General features: G+C 45.7%; 1 protein-coding gene across 3 annotated transcripts in view; it reads right to left on the reverse strand.

Annotated features, from left to right (window-relative positions):
• The window catches only part of LOC139228545 (spindlin-1-like), a 200287-nt gene that overhangs the window by 86904 nt on the left and 97196 nt on the right, over positions 1-16187 (reverse strand). The window contains exon 5 of one of the 3 annotated variants that reach the window (XM_070859645.1): positions 11762-12491. The exons of the other annotated variants lie outside the window; for them this stretch is intronic. Coding sequence (XP_070715746.1) covers positions 12292-12491 — 200 coding nt within the window. The 3' untranslated portion in view covers positions 11762-12291. Of the gene's footprint in view, positions 1-11761; positions 12492-16187 lie in introns of those variants that run through there. 3 annotated transcript variants of the gene reach the window in all.

Below are 16187 nucleotides of genomic sequence, written 5' to 3' on the forward strand. Positions count from 1 at the left end.
GATTAAAAAAAAGCAAACCAAGCACTAGGGTTTATTTCTAGAGGTATAGAATTGAAAAGTAGGGAAGTTATGCTAAACCAGTCTTGAACCTTGGTTAGACCACACTTGGACCATACAGTTCTGGTTGCCATATTATAAAAAGGATATCGAGTCACTGGAAAGGGCGCAGAGAAGATTTACAAGGATACGAGGGTATACATATCAAGTAAGGATGAACAGGTTGGGTCACTTTTCTCTTGAAAAAAAGCTGAGGGTGACCTAATAGAGGTCTTTAAAATTATGAAAGGATTTGATAGAGGGGATAGAGAATGTTTCCACTTGTGAGGAAGAGCATAACCAGAGGCCATCAATATAAGAAATCCAATCGGGAATTCAGAAGAAATGTCTTTACCCAGAGAGTGGTGAGAATGTGACACTCGCTGCCACAGGGAGTGGTTGAAGCGAATAGTATCGATGCATTTAAGGGGAGGCTAGACAAGCATATGAGGGAGAAGGGAATAGAGGGTTCTGCTGAGAGATTTAGATGAGGAAAGACGGGAGGAGGCTCGAGTGGAGCATAAACACCGGCATGGACTGGTTGGGCTGGATGGCCTGTTTCTGTGTCGTATACCTTAGGTAAATAGCGAGAAGCAACAGTGGAAGAGCAGAGAGATTTAGGGTTCCATGTACAGAAATCACAAAGCTAGTGTATAGGTACAAAAAAGGTATTGGAATGTTGGCTTTTATCTCAAGACATCTGGAGTACAAAGGGGGAGAAGTTGCATTAAAGTTATATAAAACTCTGGCTGGATCCCCTTCCCGGAGCACTGCGTTCAGTTCTGGGCCCCCCGCCTCAGGATGTATTGCCTTTGAAGGGGGAGCAGCGCACATTCACCAGAATGATACCGGGGCTAAAAGGGTTAAATTATGAGGACAGGCGGCATAGACTAGGCTTGAATTCCTTCAAGTATAGAAGATTGAGGGATGATCTAATGGCGGGATTTACTATTTCATCTAGTGGCTGGGGGGGGGGGGGGGGGGGTGGGGAGGGGAAAGGACTTCTTCAAACATATAGCAGTGGAAATCTGGAACTCTCTCTCACAAAAAGCCGTTGAGGAATGGGGGTCAATGAAAATATCGAAACTAAGAATTATAGACTTTTGTTAGGCAAGGGTATTAAGGGATATGGAATTAGAGGTGGGTAAATGGAGTTAAGATACAGATCAGCCAATCGAATGGTGGAAAAGGCTTGGAGGGCTGAATGGCCTCCTTCCTATGAGTCAAAGTAGAGCTATTCTATCGAGGCGAGCATTGCAGTTCAATCGCATACATTCTTCACCCGACATTCACACCCAGACACATGTATCGTTTCCACCAACAACCATTGGACAGTGAGCAGGAACTTTAGTTCTGTCCCCGAGCAACAAACAGGAAGATACAGAAACAGAGAGAGGGGGAGAGAGAGAGAGACAGACACACAAAGAGAGAGGGACACAAAAGAGGGAGAGAAAATGGGAAGAGAGAGAAATAGTGACTGAGAAGGAGTGAGACACACAGAAAGAGAGCGCGTGTTAGGCCCTAAAAATCAACAAACCCAGCACCGACTTAGGACTTAGGATCTTCCTGGTCAGTCCAGCGGTGGCTATTGGATTTATCCATTGACCCGTCGGGGAAACCAACTGCGATTATTTGTAGCTTAAAATCCGCCAATCGGCAAAGTCATCGAGATTGCCAGATAAACCCCTACGCCATAGTTTCTTCCAGCAGTCCCGATGATGACAAACTCTCTCAAGTTGGAGGAGGAAGCACCATGGGTGAGGAACAGGAGCAGTGCTGGGCACCACATCTTAGGTAAGGATATACTGGCCTTGGAGGGAGTGCGGTGTAGATTTACCAGAATGATACCTGGACTCCAAGGGTTAAATTATGAAGCGGGAATGCATAAACTTGGGTTGTATTCCCTGGAATTTAGAGGGCAAGGATTGATTTGACTGAAGTTTTCAAGATATCAAGGGGAACTCAGAGAAACTATTTCCGCTGGTTGACGACTCTAGGGCAGTCTAAAAATTAGAGGCAGACCTTTCAGGAGTGAAATTAAAAAACTTTTCTACACACAAAGGGTGCTAGAAGGTTTGAACTCTCTTCAGCAATCGGCAATTGATGCTAGATCAATTGTTAATTTTAAATCTGAGATTGATAGCTTTCTGTTAATCAAAGTAGTAAGGGATATGGGCCAAAGGTGGGTATATGGAGTTAGGTCACAGATCAGCCGTGATCTCATCGAATGGCACAGCAGGCTCGAGGGGCTTTGTGGCCTTCTCCTGATCCTAACTAGGGAAAGAGAGGACAAAATAATTTGGGATGAATGAATAAATTTCACTCCACAACCTGAATAATATGGATTTTTATTTTTCGTATTTCTCCATGGAAACTGACTGCAGCACATCACAACTGGAAAAAAAAATACCGACCAGACATTTTTCTTTTGTTTAAATTGCAGCAATTTCTTTTCCCCGTTTTAAAATGCTGCCACTCTGGAGCGGCCGTTAGTGCAGGTTTTGATGATGTAGTTACTCTGAAAGCTGTAGAGATTCCTCCTGCTGAGAAACAAATCAGTTCTAACACTGAATAGTTAAACGTTAAAACATAGCAATTATTTACAGAATGGGTCTCCTGCCACAGAGGCAACACTTGCAGGCAGAGAGAGGAGGGGGGGGAATGTTCTCCTGTTCTGATGTAGTTGAAGGCTTGAACTTCCCACATCCTCCCAATCTTTTACTCTTTTATGAACCTCCCTCCCACCTCTCTGAAAACATCGACTCTAGCTGGGGTACAATTCCATTGGCATTCCTGGCCAAAGCAGCCATTTTTTAAAGTGTGTGCCTAAGTCGGTCAGTGAGCAAGTTACACAACATCCAGGCCCAATCTCGTCACCCAACGTCCTCACTTTTCAACAGGAGTCACTGGACGGTGAGCAGGAGCAGGAGCAGGAATTCTGCATCATTCTTTCCCCTCCCCTCCGAGTCTCGAGTGACACCTGAACTGCCGCCCCAGTTAACGCCCGGCCAGGAATCGAACCTGCGACCTTTAGTCCAGTGGCGCGCTGGGCTCCATCTTGCATTCCAAGCACTGGAATATCTCCCGTGGCGTTGCTCACAGTGCGGCAGTGGCACAGAACATCGTGGAGCTACAAAGTCACCTAGTGGTCGCAGTGTGCACTACAGTGCCACTCAGACCCGTTCACTGAAGGAAATTCCAGAGCCATAGAATCATTGAATGATACAGCACGGAAGGAGGCCATTCGGCCCATCGTGCCTGTGCTGGCTCGTTGGCAGACCTATCCAATTAATCCCACTCTCCTGCTCTTTCCCCCAAGTGACGTGGAATGTCCCGAGAATGGGACAAGGCACCACATAAATGTAAGCTCTTTCTTTCACATGACCATTGGTCTAGTCGGTAGGGGGGGGGGGGGGGAAAGAAAGAGTCAGGGATGCCCTTCAGATTGTTATCCAGTAACTCCCACTGGAACAGTGTTTTGGCATCTGGTGATCATCACAAAACTATTTAGAATTGGTCAGAAATAATCACTACGCTCACCGCCCGCTTTACCTGGAAAATGATCGGGTATGCTTTACGACAGAAAGTAAGGAGTTAAGATCAGTGCACATTCAATGTTAAGTGTTGACCAAAAGTGTGACCAAAAATCGCGACAGCAGATAAATGAATTTTACCGACAGGAAATGTGTTCATACACAAGATTTCTTTTAATATAATATATATATATATATATAGATATTTCATTGAATTTCAATATTAAATTCTGTAGAAACAAGGTCATGGGGCCACTGACTTACGGGATCATGAATAAATCATGATTACATTTTTATTACATGGGATTCAAGGATTATTACTGGTATTTTAGAGGCGATATTCCACATTTCCATCCATTTTACGTGAGAACCTTATGTACAATATGTCTAAATATCAAAACATTATTTCAAATCACTTAAAATTGAAATGTCTTGATCTACATCTCGTCGCCAAAGTGAAATAATGGAAACCGTCCATATATTTTTTAAAATTGTGTTGGAATTTTGACAGATATTCAGGAAAAACCAACATAATGTTGAGTTTGAGTTTGATCGACGGTACAGTACTCTAGGAGGAAACCAAGCCTTCTACAACACTGAAGATAAGGAGAACATCCCTAACAATAAAGAACATATACAATGCAAATAATATTCAGGGGTAATAAACCTATAACATTTACAAGGCCTTTTAGCAATCAGTCTTCACAAAGCAGCCAACAACTCAAGTTAACTATTACTCATTGCAACATTTACACTTGTTCCCAGACACTTTCCTTTAAAATATCTTTTCAGGACCTATCCCTTTAAAATTGGAATACACAGCCGGAGGCCAGTTACCTTCAGGCCTGGATTCTTTTTCTCTCTCCCACCCCCCCCCCCTCCCCCTCACCCACCCCCAGTCACATTGGAGAGAAGTGGAGGCAAACCAGGACTTGTAACCAGAACACGACTTGTGTGTTTGATGCGGCAAATCGACTGCACAGACCATGCTTAATGCTCGCTGTAACCTTAAGACGCACAGCCATTAACAGCTGTAGTGTGGTACAATGTCCTTCCTCTCCGACACGCAGGCAGAAGCTAAATAAAGTTTCAATTAAAAAAAAAAAATCATTTCACAATTGACACTGGTGAAAAGAAAACGGTTAAACGCACAGGCTTCCTGCTGCTACAATACAGGGGTAGGGAGGGGAGGGGAAACAGCCTCACAACAGTGGCAAGGGCTCAACAGCTTTAAAGGGGAAAACCCGAGAATGTCACAAATTGTTCCACTTAGAATCACAATTCCAAAATCTGTTAACAGAAACACCTTCAAAATGTGGCTGATCCTAACCTTGAGTTGATTCTGAATCACTGGCTTCAGTACTCCTCACAGCCAATGCAGCGAAGCCATGTAACCATAGCAACAATCACCTTTTTTCAGGATCTATTTAATATTTTTTTACCCCCCGAGAGTGTCAAATGAAACCCTCTTGCACTCAAACCATTTTATCACACAATTTACTGAAGATGGCCACAAGCAGACTCTTTCACCTTCCTAATTCGGTTATTTTTTCCTAAGGCCTCCCCCGTGCCATTTGCCCCAGCCAAGAGGAGGCCTTCCACAGTCCTGGTCAGCAGGCCAAGCTAGGCCTGATGTAAAGTCCAAGCCTCCTGCCCTCTTTCTCACCCAACCCCGCCCCCCCACTCCCACGGATAAGCACAAGATTCAGCTTGCTACCTCCCTCAACAGAATGAAATCAGGAACCCATGACTTTGCGCTTCACGGCCAATACTCCAACACACCACATTAAGCAGCCTCAGAACATTGCTTTAAAAAAAAATCATCACTACACCCCTTCCCTGCTGATTACTCACTACAGAGAAGTAGTATAGAGTCCTCGTCCAGCACTGAAGCACTGACCACACTCAATCAGCTTCGCTGGGCAGGCCACGTAGGTCGCATGCCAGACACGAGACTCCCAAAGCTCTATGCTGAGCTCCTTCATGGCAAACGAGCCAAAGGTGGGCAGCGGAAACGTTACAAGGACACCCGCAAAGCCTCCCTGATAAAGTGTGACATCACCACTGACACCTGGGAGTCCCTGACCAAAGCCCACCCTAAGTAGAGGAAGTGCATCCGGGAGGGCGCTGAGCACCTCGAGTCTCGTCGCCGTGAGCATGCAGAAAACAAGCGCAGGCAGCGGAAAGAGTGTGCAGCAAACCAGTCCCACCCTCCCCTTTCCCTCAACGACTATCTGTCCCACCTGTGACAGGGTTGTGGCTCTCGTATTGGACTGTTCAGCCACCAAAGAACTCACTTCAGGAGTGGAATGGGCAAGTCTTCCTCGATTCCGAGGGACTGCCTATGATGATGATGATGACGACGACAGAGAAGGCAATGGTAAGTAAATGGACAACTTTTGTTCCTCTCTCTGTGTGGGTCACCGAGTAAAACCCCCTCCCTCCTCACCGTTCCAACCTGTTCAATTGCCAGTATTTGCAATAATTTCAGATTTACATTCTTCCAAAAAAAAGTCTGATTTTTCCAGAAACTTCCAGGTTGGAAACATATTTTTCTGCCTTTTATATATTTACCCCCTTCCCTCAACCCTGGAGGTAGAATGATCTCCAAGTCACCCCACACTTGGAGGGCCAGTGGAGAAGAGGGCACGACTGATTACGCTCAAGGGCTGGAGTTTATGACCTGCAGGTCAACTTGGCAGCAGATTCGAAACATCCAATCAAAACAAAGAACTATTGGATTGGATTAGATTGCCAATCCAATCAGCTAACCAGCTCCTACCTAGCTTTTGCATTTTAAACTGTTTGTATAAATAATTTCACTATCAACTTATTAGTTGAAAGGCCAGGTATATTTTCTCTCGTGAAGGCAGCGAGCTAACTAACGATGCCAAAGTAAAACCCCTTCCCCTCCTCCCCCCGCCACCATGCAGTTACCGGCTACAAAGTTAGACATGTGAACAGTTTTTAAATCAGTTGATATTCAGAGTTGTGCAAAGCTGCCCTCTGTTCGCTAGTCACAAGGAACCTCTCTGCAACCTCCAAGACCCTCAGACCTCAGCGCTCCTCCAATTCTGGTCTCTTGTGCATTCCTGAATTTAACCGTTCCACTATTGGCAGCCGCGCCTTCAGCTGCCTTGGCCCCAAGCTCTGGAATTCCCTCCCTGAATTCCTCTAGCTCTCTCCTCCTTTAAGATGCTTCTTAAAACCTACACCCTTGACCAAGCTTTTGGTCAGCTGTCCTAGTACAGGTATCTTCTTATGTGGCTCTTTGTCAAATTCTGTTTGATAACATTCATGTGAAGCACCTTGGACATTTTACTACATTAAATGTGCTATATAAATACACAATGTTGTTGACTGGTTTCATTCAGGGTGAAAAAAATTCCATGTAGCTGGTAATTGCATTTCTGCATTTGCCAAATACTTTGTGTAACCACAGGCAAATTTAAGGAATGTTCCCTCCCTTGGGGTAGCAAGTTCTACTATAGTTACATCTATAGTGTCTGCGTGGTGCAACCCACCTTCTAACCTTGAATCATAGAACCTTACAGCACAGGAGGTGGTTATTTGGCCCATCATGCCTCTTGCTAGGTCCTTGAAAGAGGTGTCCAATTAGTCCCACACAATGCTCCCCCCAAGGTGTAAGTTAATCCCCATAGATCTAATCCTGTTGGGTTTAGAGCTACGTACGGCAAATTAGGCAAAGGAAAGCAAAAGGGAGCCTTACTGAAATTGTACCCAAGTGAAAAATAAATTGCAAGCAATTAAAAGCATCGCAGAAATGGTCTCCACTAATGCAAAAGGCCCCATGAACTCAACAGTACCAACGTTAAGACCTTTTGATCTTAAGACAAAGGTTACGAGGGCGTAGACTCAACCACAAGCCAAACGCGCGCAGTATTTTTACATTGCGAGATATGAGCAAGTGCCACCAGGTTCCTGAAGCAAGGATCCTGTGTGACCAAATACAAAACCTGCCAGGGTGTGCTGAGGGTGGTTGCTGGGCAGACCATGTGTTGGCCTCAGCAAGATCAGGACTTGAAGAACCCAGTAGGGCAAGTGGATTATCAAAGCAGCCAAATTGGCTGGCGGTTCGGGATCTGTTCCAGTGTCTCAGAAGCTTTGAGCCGTCGCAAACCCTTTATTTATTGCAGTTCAATGCAAAAATACACCAGTAAACTAAAGAATGAGATAAGTGGCGATGATTGTTTGGACACCAAGGTGTTGCCCTTGAAAGAAGAGCAAGTTGGAAGGTCGGCAATGCGGTACCCAAAGGTGCTCCTTAAACCTGCCTCAATTGGTCACCAACCCCAAAATTAACCCGCCTTTTCTCTTCTGGGGTACCGATGGGCTTGCTGTGGCCTTTCCAGCACTTCCTGTTTTTAACCCTGTTGAAAAGAAAAAGTTTGGATTGAACGGTTTCTCGTAATCCCGGAACACTCTACCTCACAGCACTGTGTGGGCGTGTTTTCACCAATCGGACTACAGCGGTTCAAGGCAGCGGCTCACCAACTACCTTCTGAAAGGCAGTTAGAGATGGGCAATAAATTGCTGGCCTTTGCCAGCGACTTCCCACATCCCGGGAATTAAATAAAAAAAGACCCCGCACCCGTAACTTTTCCAAGTTCGGATGGCAAAAAAGTTCCCGACAAAATATAACATGACATATTTCCCAATTTTTAAAATTCAGGATCATGTATGCCGTGGAGAAAGGTCTCGAGATTCGCAAGCTATATTTCCTTGAACTCTCCCGTTGCGCATTTGAGTGCAGCCAAGTTGCCAAATGTGGTTGGCTCCAATCCTGCCTGCTCTACTGGCTTCTTTCTGACAGAGAAACCCTTTCAGTTACAGACTCAACGACTCACACACGCAGGAATAGAGTGTTAAGTGTGACACATTCAAAGGATGTGCGCCATGGGATGTTGCGTCACGTATAGCATCAAATCGCTTATCCGACTGATATGCTACCGACTGTGCAGTATGTTTCAGAGAATATTTTGCAACGACTTGACACCGAGGGCTTTATTGCACTCCTTGGGCTTTTGCAATACGATGCTATTAACAGCCCAGCACGGGCAATCTCTCTTGATTAGGGCCGGACGTAAAATGAAAATTCAGCTAAGCGAGCTTTGGCCGGGATGCCATGTAATCTGGTGACCGAATCATGGTTCCATAATAGCTACTGTATCTAATAAACAGGTTAGCATAGGTTGGATCGGATCTGCTATTCTGGCCACGACACCTTTACCCAGAATGTAAGTACCGTGACCAGAATCGCTCCCTCCCTTCAAAATATCAGCACAAATAGTTAATACTGAGTCGTGTACAATTAGCTGTAGTTAAAAGACATGCGAAGGGTTTTGAAGTTACTCATCTGGAAAGCAATCACTCGTGGAGTATTGCACACAGCAATGTAAAATAAAGTCCCTTCCCCAGCTCCTACAACGAGAGAAAGACCCCTCCCCCAAAAACACCTCTGTTTACATACACAAATCAATAATGAATTATATTTCTTTTGTATGTGTTGCATATTTTACAATTATATAGATACGTCATGAAAGCATTTTGGCATCTATGCCAGTAGCACACAGCTCCCCTACAATCCTACAAATCCCCTGGGAGGACAGACGCACCAACGTTAGCATCCTCGACCAGGCCAACATCCCCAGCATTGACCACACTTGATCAGCTCCGCTGGGCAGGCCACATTGTCCGCATGCCAGACACGAGACTCCCAAAGCAAGCGCTCTACTCGGAACTCCTTCACGGCAAACGAGCCAAAGGTGGGCAGAGGAAATATTACAAGGGCACCCTCAAAGCCTCCCTGATAAAGTGAAACATCCCCACTGACACCTGGGAGTCCCTGGCCAAAGACCGCCCTAAGTGGAGGAAGTGCATCCGGGAGGGCGCTGAGCACCTCGAGTCTCGTCGCCGAGAGCATGCAGAAATCAAGCGCAGGCAGCGGAACGAGCGTGCGGCAAACCTGTCTAACCCACCCCTTCCCTCAACGACTATCTGTCCCACCTGTGACAGAGACTGTGGCTCTCGTATTGGACCTGTTCAGCCACCTAAGGACTCATTTTTAGAGTGGAAGCAAGTCTTCCTCGATTCCGAGGGACTGCCAAGGTTATAAAAAGAGTAGCCTATGAAACTGCGCTGGACGGCGACAACATTCAGTCACAGGCCCGCTTACTGGCATGGTCTCAATTCGCCCCTGCACCCCAATTGCTGGTTAACCACCGACAGTGCAACAAAATAGAAGGGGCGGGGAAACTTGGGAGTTTGGGTAGGCAACACTGGCCCCACACAACCTTTCAGAATGTAGGTCTCACCATGGTGCACGATAGATATCCATCCTTCCTTTCACTCAAGTCTCGAGACCCTATCCTAGATTTTCTCACGGCGGTATTTGAAGGCTGGCGTAACCCGTTCAAATCAGCACCGACCAGACAAATATGCCCAAAGTTACTCGCCACTATCAAGGCCATGCAGAGTTAAAGATGGTTTCTTCCCCCCTACACATGCACATTTATTTTCTGTCACGTGTTTATAATGTGGGACTGGAGCAATCTAAAGGCCATGCTGCCCCTTCCAAGTTGACGGATGCCAAATGGTGCGGCATTTCCTTCTCACCCGCTCCACCCCAAGCTGGCAGCATACTGTACAACTAAGAAAAGCTTCCGTTTTCCAAAACTGCAACAGGAATTCGAAACGTTAACATGTACAAAGCAGGAATCGAAGTGTTTCCTGTCTCTATGAACTCTTAGCATTGTGAACTCTTGGTGGCATTCCTAGCAGGAACTACAACTGTGATGTGCTTTTAAAAAAAAAAATCTAGAGGCGATAAATCAACAGGGAAGTGAAAAATATTCTCATGTAAAAATTAATATATAACAAACTATTTTCACAACACTGGAATTATTGCCCACACTAAGCAGTGTTATTACCAGGCTCGTAGAGCGTACTGGCATCAACAACATGCTACATGAAAAATCATGCTTAAGCCAATATCCTTTAATAGCGCTCCTTGTGCAATGTTCTTAAATCATCACCTCGAATTCTTTGCAGCATTACCACTGCCACTGACGGAATCTGTATGCATCAGTTCTCCCCCACCTCCACCACCCCCTCAGTTCAGAAGCAACTCAAGCGCAAGATCAAGGACTTCACCACTGGATTGTTTTCTAGTGGACACAGTATGAAGGTTTCTACGTGTCTGAAATCCTAACGAGAGCACTGTAGAGTGATGCAGGGGGGCGGGTGGGGGCTTGTATCTGGGCTGGTGGCAATGCCAGCACTGAAGTGTACATTACAACCCTTCAGGTGCCACACTAAGTTCAGTGTGCTGAAGGGGCAAAGACACGGGGGGGGGGGTTTGGGACCCTCTCTTAGTTCCCCATGAGAAACCTTACACTGGACCTTCCTTCCTCTCCATATTATTAGTTACACTCAAAAACAGAAATGATAAAAACATGGGGAGAGCTCACCTCTCACAATGAAGCACACAGCTGGGACTGAAAAATGGACCAGTTTGCTTCAAAAGGAATAAGGCCATTGAGTCCAAAATTTCTACTTACAGTTATTTGCCTTTACTTTTGTAAAACAAAGCAGAAGACACAAAATGAAAACAGATCCGACATCTGATGAGTTTTGCAAAAGTTGCACGATAAAGAGACAATATTCTTTCTGTTAGCCTGCGTATGGTAGGCATGACATACACACTCCCACATACATACAGACACACACACACACACACACACACACACAGCAGACCTTCTCGATATATGGTCTATGGGAGCCATAGAAAACGTGCGTCATAACAAATGGATGCTTCACACGGTATCTCTATAGTAAGGGAGCCACTGATAGCGTGCATCATGCCAAAGGTCATGGCAAATCAGAAAATATTGTAGTAAAATGATTACCAAGTAATTTTGATTAAAAAAAAAGATATCTTCACATAATTCCCTTCCCGACAGTTTTGCCTCCTTTAAATCTGCTCCTGTGCCACAATTTAGAAAACGCTTTCTACCTTAGATTAACCCCACTTATTAAAAACACGAATTCTTGAAATAATTCAGGATCTAGTCGACCAATTTTTAAAATAGGATTCTACGATCCAGTCTGATCAATCCTTCCCCACCCCCACCCCCCCTCCCCACCCCAAACCCCACATATCAAAAGTTTCCACCACTTCCAACAAGAAGGGCCCTTCCCATACTGGGCCACTGGGAGTGTGCTCGCTGCTGCCCAAAGTGACTGCCGCCACATTTACCCCCTGCTGAGGTATGGCGCTCCGTGACTGGGAGGCTTCCCGCCTAAAAGGCCTTGCCGGAAACCGGCAAACAACACAAGACACATGCACACACCTGGTAGGTTCAGGTGTCCCGACGGTGCGAGCTGGGATCACAGAACTCAGTAGCGAAGGACCTCTCTCCTTTGGCCTCACAGTCGGCAGTATAACCACGAAAGCTGCAATGATCACTACGGTTCGGTACTACAAACACCATGCTGTGCCAAGTATCCGGGGAGGGGGGGGGAGGGTGGAAAAGAAGGGAAAATATCAAAAGAGAGACGGGTAAACTTTCACCTTTCAAAGTCTCGGAAAATAAAACACATGGAGGGAGGGCTAACATAAAGAACAGAAGTCTCTTCAGTGATCTGCTCACAGTTCACAGTAAAATCTCTTAGTGAAGGCAATGACAACCGTTGCATGCAGCTAGGAGGTTTTGACCAAGTCATACACATAAATGTGAAAATCGTCATCAAACTTGATGAAATAGACGGATGGCTTCGCCTGCACTTGATGGATCACCAATCCCGTTCTCTTTGTGCCGTCCTCCGTGACATACTCCACCTGTTTTCCCACAAGACTTTCGATCACTTCGCCAGGCTCGGTTGGCAAAACTTGCTTGTTCTCTGTCACAAGAAAATGCACAATTACAATCTCGCCCAATGCAGCTGTGTTTCTAAGGGGCACCTATGGCAGTCACCAGTTTCTTGCAATTACTGGTTGGTTACCGTCTTTGGTTACAGTGTGTTCAAAGTTAATTACACAATTAAAGCAAGAGGAGGCTGCATTTCCCATCGAGCGCGTCAGCCTACGATCCGACTGTACTTTGAAAGTAGTTGACTCAAGTACCCTACATGGTACATTGTTCCAAACACTTGTCATCTTTTATTCTAAGGATTTTTTTTTCCCAAAGACATTTTTAAAATTTTCTTTTCACAAATTTAAATTTATATCTGCATCATCTTGTCCCAGCTGCCTGAATTGTATTCAATATTCGGTGCTCGTCAGCCAATTCGACACCATTTAATAAGCTGTTTAGCTCGATACAGTTTCCCCTTGACTTATGATTACGATAACTCCAGTGTCAGCTGTGGTTCAGTGGGCAGCACACTCGCCTGAGTCAGAAGATTGTGGGTTCAAGTCCCACTCCAGGGACCTGAGCACATAAATCTAGGTTGACACTCCCAGTGCTGTACTGAGGGAGCCCACTGCTCTGTTGGCGGTGACGTCTTTCAGATGAGACGTTAAACCAGCAAAGTCCCGCTCAGGTGGGGATATAAAAGATCCCATGGCACTATCTCGAAGAAGAGCAGGGGAATTATCCCCTGGTGTGCTGGGCCAATATTTATCCCTCAATCAACATCACAAAAGCAGACGATCTGGTCATTATCACATTGCTGTTTGTGGGAGCTTGCTGTGCGCAAGTTAGCTGCCGCGTTTCCTACATTACAACAGTGACTACACTTCAAAAGAACATCATTGGCTGTAAAGCGCTTTGAGGCATCCAGTGGTCATGAAAGGCCCTATGTAAATCCAAGGCTTTCTTTGCTTTCTTTAAAAGATGATGGCTTCCTGAGTGAATGGTCCATGTTGCTGACCAGTTGTAGGCACCGGCTGCCTATAAGCTGCACTGCCTCCTGCATGTCTGCGCATGCGCGGTACATACAATGTAAAAGCCGGTGAGCGGCCTGCACGGGACCCTGCAGATGACTACGCTGCAGCGCAGCTTAGCGGGAACATTCGTTGCAGGTGAGTAAATACAGACTATGTTATTTCTGTCAACATTTAGTGGAATAAAACCCAATAAGCACTACAGTTCAAATCACACCATGCAACCGTGCCTGCGATTGAATCTCGGTTCGATCAAACGCACCTGGGTGTCCAACATGATGGCCCTGAAATTCCGACTTCCCTGGTCCGTACGAAGTTCGTATGGACCCGGGAAGGCATCGGAAAAGCCGGTTCTCGGCGTGCAATGCGCTTTTCCGATTCGTCAAGTTTCTGGCTTGACAGATCCTCCGCAGATCGGGAGCGAGTACATTTGTAAGTGCAAATTTCCGATATTTACGTATACAAATGTCCTCAAAAATCTTGCGCCTGAAAATGCAGGCGCATAGCCTACTTTTACAGATGCAAGTGTTTTAAACAAGACAAAAACATATAAATTAAATTATATATTAAAATCCTCCCCACAATGGTAAGTTTATTTTTTAAAAAACTTTTTAAAAATTGGGAAAATATATATTTTTTAAAGACATTAATAACTAATTTAAATGAATGTAGTGTATATTTTCTATTTTTTATTACTGTTTTGGGTATTTGAGGGGGGGGGGGGGCAGGTGATGTTGGTTTCTCATTCATAGTAATAGAAGTTTAGGACCCTACGGAACTCCTATTACTATGAATATATACTTTACCTAATTGGCTGCCCAGAGCCATGTGACTCCAGCTCCCGGCCTGCGCACGTCCCGACGTGTACGCGCTGCGACTGGCAGTCAGGAGAGGCCTCAGCATCGGAAAGTCGAACGTGGGCAGCAGCTTAAGGTAGGTGCGTATTTTTTCTCTAAAATGCCCGCGGGAAGGCCAAAACGGAATTTCAGGGTAGATGTCTACTGCACGTTAAAAATGGAAAAACAACTTGCCAAACATACAATTAAAGCAGGCCCCACAAATTCCCCCCCCCCACCCCCACACAAAGAGCACTATTATGCAGTGTAACTGTGCCATGGTTGATGTAAGGTGTTAATGTTATCTGTATTGGACTAAGTGGGGAAACTTATTACCGGCATATTTGCTCCATCACCAAAACCTTCCACCTCTGTAATATTATCCACTGCCGTTTCAGCTCAGCTGCTGCTGAAGCCCTGGTCCATGCCTCTGTCACCCCTAGGCTCGATTATTTCAACACTCTCCTGGCCGGCCTCTCATCCTCCACCTTCAATTAACCGGCTCATCCAAAACTCTGCTGCCCGTATACTATCCTACATCTCGAACCTGTTCACCCATCACCCCCTGTGCGTGCTGACCTACATTGGCTCCCGGTCCCGAATGCATCAAATTTAACCTTGGCGTCGTATTTGACCCCAAGATGAGCTTCCGACCACATATCCGCGCCATCACAAAGACCGTCTATTTCCAACTCCGTAACATCGCCCGTCTCTGTCCCCTGCCTCAACTCATCTGCAGCTGAAACCCTCATCCGTGCCTTTGTTACCTCTAGACTTGACTATTCCAATGCACTCCTGGCCGGCCTCCCATCTTCCACCCTCCATAAACTTAAGCTCATCCGAAACACTGCTGCCCGTATCCTAACATGCACCAAGTCCCGTTCACCCATCACTCCTCTGCTCGCAGACCCACATTGGCTCCCAGTTAGTTAAGCAACGTCTCAATTTTAAAATTCTCATCACCTCCCTATCTCTAACCATCTCCAGCCCCACAATCCTCCTGAGATATCTAGGCTCCTCCAATTCTGGCCTCTGAGCATCCCTGATTATAATCACTTCTCAATTGGCAGCTGTGCCAAGCTCTGAAATTCCCTCCCTAAACCTCTCTGTCCTGTGAGGTTATCCACTTTGGTTGTAAAAACAGAGAGACAGACTATTATCTGAATGGTAACGGATTAGGAAAAGGGGAGGTGCAACGAGACCTGGTTGTCATGGTACATCAGTCATTGAAGGTTGGAATGCAGGTACAGCAGGCGGTTAAGAAAGCAAATGGCATGTTGGCCTTCATAGCGAGGGGATTTGAGTACAGGGGCAGGGAGGTGTTACTACAGTTGTACAGGGCCTTGGTGAGGACACACCTGGAGTATTGTGTACAGTTTTGGTCTCCTAACTTGAGGAAGGACATTCTTGCTATTGAGGGAGTGCAGCAAAGGTTCAGCAGACTGATATATCAAGAAAGACTGGATCAACTGGGCTTGTATTCACTGGAGTTCAGAAGAATGAGAAGGGATCTCATAGAAACATTTAAAATTCTGACGGGGTTAGACAGGTTAGATGCAGGAAGAATGTTCCCAATGTTGGGGAAGTCCAGAACCAAGGGTCACAGTCTAAGGATAAGGGGTGAGCCATTTAGGACCGAGATGAGGAGAAACTTCTTCACCCAGAGAGTGGTGAACTTGTGGAATTCTCTACCACAGGAAGTTGTTGAGGCCAATTCACTAAATATATTCAAAAAGGGGTTAGATGTAGTCCTTACTACTAGGGGATCAAGGGGTATGGCGAGAAAGCAGGAATGGGGTACTGAAGTTGCATGTTCAGCCATGAACTCATTGAATGGCGCTGCAGGCTCGAAGGGCCAAATGGCCTACTCTTGCA

The sequence above is a fragment of the Pristiophorus japonicus genome, chromosome 18 (assembly GCF_044704955.1).
Source record: "Pristiophorus japonicus isolate sPriJap1 chromosome 18, sPriJap1.hap1, whole genome shotgun sequence".
In the NCBI taxonomy this organism is placed as follows: domain Eukaryota; kingdom Metazoa; phylum Chordata; class Chondrichthyes; family Pristiophoridae; genus Pristiophorus; species Pristiophorus japonicus.